At 41.6% G+C, this 12,389-nt stretch overlaps 1 protein-coding gene across 1 annotated transcript in view; it reads right to left on the minus strand.

Annotated features, from left to right (window-relative positions):
• KY (kyphoscoliosis peptidase) overlaps positions 1–11,772 on the minus strand; it is a 37,032-nt gene extending 25,260 nt beyond the window's left edge. The window contains exons 1-5 of the mRNA XM_019489793.2: positions 11,637–11,772; positions 8,691–8,753; positions 4,682–4,756; positions 2,066–2,107; positions 577–633 (exon numbers count right to left, since the gene is read on the minus strand). Coding sequence (XP_019345338.2) covers positions 577–633; positions 2,066–2,107; positions 4,682–4,756; positions 8,691–8,753; positions 11,637–11,772 — 373 coding nt within the window. The remainder of the gene's footprint in view (positions 1–576; positions 634–2,065; positions 2,108–4,681; positions 4,757–8,690; positions 8,754–11,636) is intronic.
• Between the last annotated feature and the right edge of the window lie 617 nt (positions 11,773–12,389).

Consider the following 12,389-nt stretch of genomic DNA (forward strand, 5'->3'; position numbering starts at 1 on the left):
CAGGCTTGTTTGTTTATCTAGGATTTCACTGAAAAAGGCTATTACATTGACCTAAAGAGAGATAAAGCAGATTTACACATTTAAAGGTTCCTGCTCTATACAGCTCTGAAAATTACTTTTTGCCTTTTGGGAACTAGATGGTTTTTTAAAATTGGTTATCAGTTTTAGTCTTTGTCAGGTTATAGCTGCAAAAGGCTCCCCACAGATGGAGGCTCCACAATAACTCACGTAGTCTTACACTATTACCTTGGCAGTTAGAAACATGTATAAGACCCATTTACAAAGCAGACTTCCACAGATAGGTTGCACAGAGGGTCTAGAGAATATCTAAAATGTGTGACATTCACAGGACTGTCTTGCCTCCAAATCCTAGACAGTCCAGCATGGAAAGCACTATGTATTTACAATGAGAGGCATTAAACCATTCATTTGGTGCCAGTGAATTTCAGTATAGTTTTTGCAATTGCAGAAAGTCCTATTTTGATGACAGATCTGTTTCCCCATCTGGGTTACCCAGTTCAGGCAAGATGCTGAGCTATCCTAATGACACAGAGTTATAATACAGCTGATAGTTACCGTGCAGATCTTTTCCAGTAGGCAGGCGTGGTCTGCTATTTTTGTTCTCTTGAAAACCTAGAAAATTGCCAAAGTTGGTGAGAGGTAAACAAAGCAGAAAGGAAAGGAAGGAAGGAATGAAGGAAGGAAGGAAATAAGGGAAAATTAGTATAGGGTAGGTCTGCGATGAGGATCTGAAATACAGCCTTGTTTTCACCCTTGCTCACAGCCCCATGATTATAGATAATAACTAGTGAAGCTGGGAGCCACCTGAAGAGAAGGGGTGAAGCAGTTCAGGGCAGATGTTCCTTTTCTTTTTCATGTTCTTGTGACAAGGTATTTAGCAGAATTTGCAGATTTGTTTAGCATCTGACAGGCCATGTGCTGAGAGCATCTGCTATGGCCTTGAATTTGCGACCGCTGGGCTGTCAACCATGTACACCAGTGCCTGCACCACCTCAACCCTTTGGGGCAGAGCTGAGGAGGATGGATAGCTCCTCTTTCCCCTACGCACTGAATTTTGTTTCCCTTCACTACCAGTCCTGTGGCTCTGTGGGTGCCAAAAGGCCCATTTACAAGTAGTCAGTTGTATCCCTCCCTGAAGGCTGGGAACATCAAACCCCATCTCCCTAACCAGCCAAATAGCTTACCGCATGGCAGAAACTAAAGTGCAGGTGGCATGTACACACATTTTAGAGAGGTCTTAGCTCCTGTTAATGCCTGCAACATGGTTCTATAACCATACTATATTTGCTAGCATACTACATGCACCTTTTCTCCCAAAATCAGCCCTCCAAAATTGGGGTGTATGCCTAAAATGTGGGAACTGTTTTCTTTACTGGACCAGGATCATGGGGACACTATGATTTAGCAGGTGCCAAACTAGCTGCTGTTTCTCTCTGGCCTGGCAAGTAGCAGGGGTGGATTTTGACTACAGCTCTCTCAGATGCCAAGGAATTTGCAATATCTTTTGGCTGCACAGCTCAAAACTGTTACCCGTTCCTTAGTGGCTGTGAGAGGGTTAACACTGCAGCTTGTGCCTCAAGCAGCCAGTGAACTAGCTGAGGGCAAGTGAGCTGGTGCATGGAGTTGGACATGATCCTGGAGACATCTTTTTCTTTTCACATTCTGCCTTCCAGAAACAAGGTGCGTGCCTTATTCGGGGGTGCATGATATGCAAGAAAAGACAGTTACCTTACAGAGAGAGCTACAGATGAGCAGAGAAAGAGTTCTGGTTAGCACAGCCACCAGCTATGTGATCTGGTGGCTGGGGGAAGGCTCAAACCTCACAAAGAAGATGTTCTTGCAACCAGCTGCAAGATCCAGGAGCTGGCACAGCACAGCCAACATCTGTCCAGGAGGGAGAGTAGTCCCATGGCCTCCAAACAATTCCATTATCATCTAGAGGTAGCATGGTAGTCTCAAGTACACCAAGAGAGGAGGATCTATAGTGGGAGAAGCTGAAACCCCTGCTTGGCATATTGTACTGAGGAGGGATTAGTGCTCTCACCTTTGTTGTCCTGGCCTGTCAGACTGGGCAGCTTCTGGATTCCTGGAACAACCCCAGACACGGTTAGTTAAGAGTTACAGTACCATGGAAGGAAACTTCCCACATTGTTCCGGCACCCTCACACTCTGCCTGAGCCCACTTGCAAGCACTTAAGTCCCCTTTCCAGTCCACTAAAAGGAACAGAAAATGTCCTTTTGCCTTCAAGGGGTGTGTTGGATCAGGGCCCAGATACATTAAACATGCCTCATTTCCATAAATCCTATGCTTCAGGTCACCTGTAGGGATTAGGAAGAAACTTTTCCCCCTTTTAATTCACTACTGGCTTCTGGTGGCAGGGATATGTTGCATTCTGATCTTTTGGATGTTGGTCATAACTGGAGATAGGAATTTTCCTTGGGTGCAGTTGTGCTCTTAAGGGTGCATCTGCATATGTCAATTTAAGGCACATTAGTTATTTTTAAGGTGCATTAAGGGCATGGGTCTACGTGCCCTGTGCTCCAGAGAATGGTAGCCTCCCTCCCCCTCCACACACGCAGTCTGGGCCAATCTGACCTACAGATCACCATTTTTAAGGCACATTAAGGGTGCGCACATGTAGAACCACCTTTAATGCCCCTTAATGCACCCTTAACGCCCCTTAAAAATGGCTAATGCACCTTAAATCGGCATATGTAGACACACCCTTAAGAGCACAAGTAGTCTTTTTCCTAATATCTTCCTGCAAAAGCAGGTATCAAATGTAGGCACGAATAGCTAAAGTGCCTTAATACATGTGTAGATGCACTAAGGCACATTAATGTTGTATATGTTGACTGACTTGGGACGTCCTCCTGACCCCAAATTTGATAATTGAAGTGGACTAGCCAGACCCTCTAGGCAGGATTCTCTGGGTTTTCTAAGTTCTAGTAAAAGCATTGGGACACCCCATTTCCTTCCCTCCATTCTACTCACATTATGAGAATAAATAAATTGCCCTTTCATTTAGTGTCTCCTTTGGACTTGGATCATCTTTTTGTTTTATTTTGGGCACCACTGCAATAATTATGCCTTATGTTTTCATAGGTTTGTCCCTGAAGGATTCCATAATGCTTTACCACCCAGAGGCAAAATTCTGCTATCAGTAACATCCACCTAACCTTCCATGGTGTAAAAAGAGATTAAATTTAATAGGTTGTGATTACAGAAATCATACCATCCACTGACAAATATAGGCACCTCTAGGACCAAATGCATGCATTGTTCTGCACTACACAGTAGTTCTGGAAAGGGGAGGAAGGAACTGCACACAGATGTTGTGATGTATGGGGGTGGCTGAAACAGGCATTTCCTTTGTAATCTTCTGATTTATGAAACTTTCAACTACTGAACTGAAATCTCCAGTGTTCTGTTTCTATCTGGTGCTAACTTTTGAAATTTAACTCAAAATCATTAATTGACTAGTAAGTAGGAAGGATTTGAAGAATATTACTGTGGAAAAAAAATCCTGTGTCTCTTGTTTCAATAGCTTTCAAAACAGCTGACAGTTGGAGGTTTAACTGTGGCATGGAAATAGTCCTGAGGGGATGTGAATGAGTTATAAGCTTTTGAAAACCAGGGTTTATGCTGTTCCATTTTTACCTCCATCCTCACCCAGAGCACTGGGAAGAGACAAAACGCATGATGCGCAGCTTACTTTGCTGCACATTCTACCCTTTAATCTCCTCCACTGCCTCAAACCTACCTCAAACTCATTTGGAAGTTTTCCTGTGCACATCAGGCCTTTTATCATGAGAATATCACCCCCCCGACTATAAAATGTTTCCTTAATAGGATTATGCACAAGACTGGGGCCATCTACACGTGCGCATTTATTGACCAATAAACAAAATTACTGCACAGTATGGGCGTGCATCTACACATGCACACCTGTACTGTGCAGGAAATACGGCAGCTTATGCCAATTTACCCTGATCATGCAGGTATCAAATTTATGCCAATTAGCTGTGCAGTAATGCACATGTAGATGCCTTACTGTGCAGTAACACTCTGTGTGGGTACTGATTTGGGGCTAACTGTAGTCCCAAGTCAGTCCATACACAGCGTTAATGTGCTTTAACACTTGCATGTGTAGACACTGGCCTATTCCCCCTCATTGCACAGTAATTTACTGCACAGTAAATTTAAGCCAGCATAAATGCACATGTAGACATGCCCACTGGGAAGCAGGAGATTATCCAATAATTAATTGGCCTTCATGCTCCTTTTTATGGCATAACCTTAATTTTTAATGAAATCTCAACCTACTCCACCACCCTTGGCTATGGGGCAAGCTGACCTGGTGTAACAATACACTGGATTTTGTCAGAAATGAAGAAGCTTGAAACAGATTTTCAGTTTGTCCAAGTGTCTGACTGCAGTAATTCTGCTGTGACTGTGCATATTCAGTTTACTCTGTGGAAAACAGGTTTATTGTTGTTTGGTGCATCACCTTTCAGTTACATACATCATCCAGATGTGGAGATGACAAAAGTTTTAAGAATGTGGTAATCAAATGAGCTCCTCTCAACCCTGCTTTTTAATGCACTTGACACCTGATAATTTGGCTGGCACAGATGTTTTCTTACAACAGGGACGTACCTTTTCCCATGGAAAATTTCTTGAGTAACTGTGGGGTGGTATTTCTAGGATGTATCTCTACCGTCACATGCGTTCCTGAAATGAACAGAGGGTCAGAACTGTACAAGCAACCACCAGAAACCATCAGATCAGTCTGCCAATGTCAGATCAGAACCCACACAACATTCTGTAGGACTGTATTACCGTAATAGAAAAAAGAAACCAACACTGCTTTCTCCTCTTTTCTTTAACACCCCTATTGTCCAGCTTTTCCTGCCCCTGCCTGTTTCTTCTCTGAACAGCAGAGTGCCATTTGCAAGCCCGTGACCACAGAGCAGATAAGCCACAAAAATGCCACTTATGCACAGGTTGGCTCTCAATTCCTGTGCACATTGCCCGGTACATTTGAACAGCCACATACACACCCAGAGATGCCAACCTGTGTATAAGTTTCATTTTTGGGACTTAGACACCATGTAGATGACCAGTTTAGTTGTCTAGGCATCCAGAATAGAAGAGAATGCTGCTCTATCACTGTTACTCTTAAGAATGTGAGCCTTATTTCTAGGCTGAATTTGTCTCACTTTTGTTTTCAGCTACTGGATCCCAATGTGTTTGGGTCATCTATGTCCAACATCCCTCTACTGTTGGAAATCTTCTCTCCACAGTGGGGTATGCATGTGCACACATCTATATTGTTTTTCTCATGACACCCCTTGTTATTTACTGTGTCCAACTTCAAGGATGTGATCAGTTCCCTAGACTTCAAAGAGACTTAAAGATCAGGTTGGTCCAAATGTTTTGCCATTTGGGTCTTATGGCATTACCCTTCAGTGAACTCAAGGTTCATCATAGCATCAGGGCCTAATTTTGCATGCTGCTTTTTTTTTATTGTCATTTTGAGTGGTCTTAGCCAGCTGGCGAAGGTTCTCCCAATTCTATGATTAGGTGCTGCCAGAAGCATGACTGAGAAATGTGATTCTTTTATATAGGCTTTGTAAAGTGCATCCAAGAATAATTGTGATGGATGCCTTGTCAGCACTAGTGCTCCTCCTAAAAATAATGGTTCATGGAGTATAACAGGTAATAACACAATTGCAGGATCCCCTGCTATTCAACTTACAATTTGGTTTTTAAAATGCTTATTACCATGTGAAGCCATTTTGATAAAAGGCAAGAGCATTACAAAAAGAACACAAACATTTTATTGATTCGTTTACTGAACTGTAATACAGCAGGAAAAATATCAAAGTTGTCAAGGCAGCCCCAGCTGCAAAATTACAATATGTAGAAAAGAATATTGCCTGTAAACTGGCAACATTCCCACCAGAGCCACAGAGAGTGATAAACCGTTTCTCACTGGGTGCTCTCTCTGCTGACGTCATGTTGTTCCCAGAAATAACCTTGCAGGAAAGCATTTGCCTGAAACCTGTATAATAAGCAGTAGTGCAACAGTGAGAGTTTGGAGTTCAGCACTCACAATTTAGGCCTGAAATATTATCTTACTCCCATTTTTGGGCCCATTTGAATCTATTAGTATAATTAAAACAGTACACCTGCCCCCGGTGTCAAACATTTATACCAGTAAAAAAGGGCTGTATGCTGGAATAAGTTATTTTGATATAAAGTATCTATGCATCAGCATAAGTGAATCTCTGCTAGGGAATGCACTCTATTTTGAGAGGGAAAAAAGTCAATACCCCTCATCAAAATGGTTATCCTGGTACAAAAACTGCATGCATACCAGGCTCGTAGTCTTGGGCTTCACTGATAATGTTTGATGGCACAGGTATGTTGGTTAGGAATGTGAAAAAACTCCCATTCTAAACTAACATAGGTGTGCAAATGGAAACCCTTTTTTTTACTGTAATTTTGAGTGGTGGTTAAAGTCCATGTGGTTAAAGTGGCAAAAGGTTCTTTTGCTATTATAAGGACTTTGTTTGGGGTACTGCTTTAAGCTATACTGATATAAAACTCTTGGTAATATAAACTCTCTCTCCACTGTGGCAAGGTGGGGGTGAGGGGTGCTCATATACCTGTCCTGGAAAATCCTTTAAATGTAGACAAGCCCTGTGGAAGCAAATAAGAATCAGACCTAGAGGATCTGTGCTAAACTTACCTTGGTGCAATTAATTCAACTGAAATCTCTAGGTTTTACCTATGATTGGGTGAGGATTTCTTCAGCAGTTGTTCCCAACTAAACAATTTGCCAAATGTTTGTCAAATGCTTTAGAGTGCAAGTGAGGAAACTTAGCACCATTAATTTAGAAACTTTACTGCCTATAGAATTTAAGGTTTTGTTCTGGGTGTAAAGGAGGTTTTTCCTTGGTGGCAAAGTTCTGAAGCATTTCATATTGTCACTGTACAGTTTCATAAGACTTTGAGTTACTTTTCAAGTATTTCAGAAGTGTTCTGAAATGTCTCTAGATTAGTTCACCACATTTAATGTACCCATGACTCCCCAAGTCTGATCTCTGCCAGATTTGGATATTAAAAACTAGATGTTACAGTGTCTCAGCATCACCATCTAACCACAGTGTTGCTAACTCTAGCTATGTTATCACGGTCTTGTGGCGTTTGGGGCCAGATCTTTTTCCACCTCCTAGGTGCTTAAGTGAACATCGGTACCTATGTCTGATCCTATTCCACCCTGTTTGAGTCTGTAGTAAACCGTTAATGCATAAGGTGGGTGGGTACTTCTGCGCTCTGGTTTTTATGACTTTGTCTTAAGAGTAAGATGATGTTACAAAAGTAGCTGCACTAAGATTTTTTATAGACTTGAGTAGCATGGAATATGATTGCACTTTGGTGCCTACGTCCACCTACATGCTTAATAGATGGAATAGGATTAGAAGACCCAAGTTCCCTAAACTCCAGCTCTTGGAATCCAATTATTGTGGATAAATATGAGCTTTTTTAAGAGGTAAGTTTCAAGCCCTCCTGGTTTTAGTGGTAAGTTTAAAAATATGGCCCCTAAGGGCTCAAAGCCAGAAAGCAAATCTAAAGAACCCAGCATTTATTACCCTAGAAAATGTCATGAAATATAAAATTCTCATGATTTGTGTGGGCCTGATTTATAGTTTTTTGCACATTTGCAACTGGCAGGATTAGCATCCTGTCAAGACTAAGAACTGATTGCTATGCTTTGCTGAATAACTTCCAGCTGCTTTGCAAAATAGACATTTTTGTGCAAACATATTGGGTTTTTTCCCCCCAAATTTTGTCAGATTTTCAAACAAATTTTTTCCCCATCCATTATTTTTCTATTTTTCTTTTATTTTAGTTTCCATTTTTTTCTGACTTTGTTTCTTTTGTGTTGCCAATTGCAAAGGGGCCAGCTAAAATTAGAGTGGAATTTTTTTGCCCCGAAGTTGACAGTTTTCATTTTTGAAAAGGCTCAAATTTGAAAAGATACTTTTTTGAAAGTCTAAAAAGGTTAATACCAAAATTCCACAGAACATGCAAAGTGATAAATCAGTCTGCTCTGAACATTAGTGAGGCAAAAACAATCCCCAAAGTTTTTATGAGCTTTTTTACTCTCTCTAATCAACCCCCCCCCCCCCCATTTTAAAGGATCAAGAGATCTCTAAATAGAAGCATTAGCACTCAAAATATGTATGTGATGCATTAAACTGAGATGGTGCCATCATACAACCCAAAGAAATTATTTTGTTCCAAGCTACAAGCTCCTGCTACTTTTCTTGTTGTCTATGATAGCCAAGCTCTACACTATACACCTATGTTGCTGGAATAGATATGTTGGGAAAACATTATGGTAAACCTTATTTTACTTAACCCCCTTTCCCACAATGTAGCTGTGCCAGTCACCCTTGTGTGTGCACACTGAGCCCAAGAATTAGGAAAGAATTATGGAGTGACTATTCAAATTCTTAACCCTTCACATTATGATAAGGAAATCTCAGGCTTGTCTCTTATTTCCATAGTGTTCTGAGTAAATTTTCTCCCATAAAAGCATGAATAGGAGATGCCTTCAGCCTTGCCACAGCACATTAGTGGTCCCAGGACATACCTTCATTGGTGTAGGAGGTAATGACTTGTGTCTGCTCGGAAGTGTGCGTCTCAACTTGCTGTCCTGCATAGATGAGGAAGATATCTCAGTGACTAGAAGACACCAATGGGATGCCCACCACAGGGACAGATTATATCTATCAGTGTGGTTCAGCAATGAGATAAATAGCAAGAGGACAGGAAAGCCTCCTCTGATTCCATTCTGTAGCTTGCAAGGAAAACTTGATATAGTGATAGATAAGCATGCCAATAAAGCCTAGGGTCTTACAGTCAAAGTTGTGTGAATCAAAGTGCTGGGAAGAATTTATGGCAGACAAGGTTCTTTGTGTAAATCCGACATCTTTTATTAGACCAACTCAAATAGTTGGAAAAATTCTTTCATTTGAAAATTTGAAAAGAATTTTTCCAACTATTTGAGTTGGTCTAATAAAAGATATCAGATTTACCCAAAGAATTTGTCTGCCTGTGTCCTTAGACCAACATGGCTACATCCTAACCCGGGAAGAATCTATGTAATTCAGGCACTGGTGGATGAGTCTTGGCATGAAAAAGTAAATGGTGACAGGAGGATTGTCTAGAAAGGCCGGACTGGCACTGAATGCATTAGTTTACCTCGGAATATACCATGCTAACACAGAGAATGCAGTCCAATTTTCTTCAGCCTCTTCTGCTTAGCAAACCCTCCCACAAACAGCCACCCACCCACCCAATGACTACTACAGGTAAGTTGAAAATGTACTAATGAGCACACCTGATCTTTAGGTGCCTAGAGAGGCACTCCCAGAATATTTTCAAGTTAAAAGGGTGCAGACAAGGAGGAGAAATCTTTTGGTTTAGATAGGAACTGGGCTGCAAGTTGAGAGGCCTGTGTTGCGTTCCTACTGCTTGATGTTCAACCTAGAGTTCCCACTCCCTTTCTCCTCTGTTCTGTCTCATCAGCTCAGACTGCAAGTTCTTTGGGGCAGGGACCATTTCTCCCTGGAAAGATGTACATGGGTAGCTTAACAGGGCCCTGATTTCTGTCAGAGCCTCTAGGTGCTGCTGTATTACACACTATACTAAAACAACATAAATCCTCCCCACAGGGCTGCGATGACAGTCAGCTAGCGCAGTCAGCAAATGCCATTTACGGCTAAGCAATAGCTCACGTACGGCCTTGAATGTTAGAACCTGTTTGACTGAGGATGAATGCTGGCCAGGGCGCAAGGGTTATCCCTTACTCTTTGTCATGGGATCCATGTCCTGTCAGCCACCAGAAGGAACTTCGCTTGAATAGTTCATCCAGAAGGCCAGATACCATTCGTAATTCATGGCTGACAAGGATCAGGCCTGTGAATTATGTGATTTTGTTACACCGTATGTGGTAGCAGCATGTTTATTTTAATGTGGTTCAATCCCTGCTTATGTAATACAGTTTGTAAATATTGCAGCAGCACCAGCTGCTTTGTGGTGTCAGAGTCTTCAGAAAGACACAAATTTGGCTAATCAGGAGTGAATCCATTAACCCCTCTCATGCTGGAACATTAAGTGCCCTCGCCATTCTTTTTGTTGGCATCAGGAAGCCTTAATTATCCTCAAGGTGATTCATCTTCTGTCCTGAAATCAGGGTGAGAAGAAAATGTACTGATATGCAGATTTGCACTGAAATCCTCAGGATAATGAAGTCAGTGCTGTGTGGTGGGTAATTAATTCTGTCCTCTCCATCCCTAGTAAATTTCCTGACCTCTACTATGCAGCTCTCATTGAAATTCCTAATTAACATGAAGACAGAGCAAGAGAGAACTGTAAAGATATTCATATTTATCCACTTCTTGGAACCTGTGCTTTTCTGCTCAGGTGTTGCTTGTGTATACAGCCAGGTATATTAATATAGGTGAATCTTACCGTGAGATATTGCTTTTTTCTTATAATCTATGGACTTAATCTGGTTCTCATGGACTTTGGTGGGAGGTGGATCAGAATTTATACCCAGCAACACATCAGTAATATACGTGGGTTTTATGCAGCATTAGTAGCTGTTCTGTGGAAGGAAATCTATGTGGCATCAGTAGTATTAACCTGTTGGTCACTGCTTCTTTCAGTTGTCTTTCTCCACTAGACCATAAACGAAAATTAGCATAATGGTCTGGTTCCATTTTCTAGGGGCTGCATATTCATATAACACAACCAAACCATGGCACAGATTTGTGCAGCTGATGGTAACCTCTTGAGAGATGGCTTTGATGAGAATAACTGGGAGGCGTTCCAAGTCAGATAGAAGAGTAGAGGCTCAGCAATTCATTAAGGGGTCAGAACATGTCAATAAACCTGTGTAGGGAACTAGAAAGTTGGGGTGTTTTTTCTAACAGTTTGCACTTAACTTTTCCAGGGGGACTGAGACAATGAAGGCTTTTCCTTCTCAGCAGAGTTGAGAGAGTTATCAGTTTCCATATCCCATAGGTCCCCTGTGATCTACATGTATCCTGGAGGCATTCATTATAGAGAGAGCCCTTTGGACCAATGCGTTTTCCCTTGCCAGCAGGTGTCCTAGGAAAGTCACCCAAAGGACTCTATGCAAGTGTTAATATAGCTCCAAGTTGTGCTAGCTTTCAGGAGCATTCCTTCCTAAATATGATGCAATTGTGCAATGGTGTGCCCAGCACCTGGCCCTCCATCATATCCCATGCACATACATGCTACTCACATCCTGATTACCATGGACAGGGAAGTACGAAGTTGGCAGTCCGCCCATTATACTTGAGCAAGGGAAAAGCCATGCCAGAAAGGACCCTCACCATGCAGATCTATCAAATATGCTAAAGCCTGGCAACTGGCTGGGCTGTTACAAGCAGGGTCAGTTTGCAGAGACATAGCTGGCCAGGGAAAGCCTACAAAGCATTTTCTTGCGTGTGGGCTGGTTTGTCAACTGCATGACTTTTTCCATGTACAAAATGAGAAGACAACGTACCACGGATGTGATTTTCTCTGGGTTGCCCTGATCTGTTGTTTGCATTTCCATCACCGTGATAATCTACAAAAATAGTAAGCAAGAGCATGAGATTCACAGAATATTGTTTTTTGCTTCTTGGCAGCATGTTCAACATTGCCCAATAGGAAATCTTGGATGAGAAGCTCTCTTTGTCCCACTTCTGCTGCTGAAGTCAGAAGCAAACTTTCCAGTGATTTAGAGGGGCCAGGAAAATATTACAAAGAACATCTCAACAGTCTCATGTACCCAAAAAAAAGTTCACAGAAGAACTCTTTTGCCGTTATTTTAGGTTTAGTTGTGTTGCTTCTTTCTATTTTTCCTCATCTAAGAACCTTGAGAGCTTCTTTCAAAATCTGGAAGATGGAGAAGGTTTGTATGAAAACATCAGACCAACATTTTCCTTTGATTTCTTCTGCTATTTTTGAAGATGTTTTTCCTTTCCTCTTCTGAACCCAGATTCCTTTTCTGCTTTCTCTTACAGTCAAGTAATTTAGGACTTCATAACCTGTTGCCATAAGTATTATGATTATATTGTGTATTTAATGGGCTATCACAATCCTTGATGTAAATCTATTGACTATAAGAAAGTCTCTTTTTTTCCTCTCCTAGCTATGACTTAGAGTTTCTAAATTGTTACAGAACATACTGTGAGTGCATTTAAATGTTAGATGAATGCCTTCCCAAAGTAGCATGTTGGAAGGCTGTTAGAAGAAAATCTCTCTCTGGAAAAGA

Source organism: Alligator mississippiensis, chromosome 7 (genome assembly GCF_030867095.1).
Source record: "Alligator mississippiensis isolate rAllMis1 chromosome 7, rAllMis1, whole genome shotgun sequence".
Taxonomy (NCBI): domain Eukaryota; kingdom Metazoa; phylum Chordata; order Crocodylia; family Alligatoridae; genus Alligator; species Alligator mississippiensis.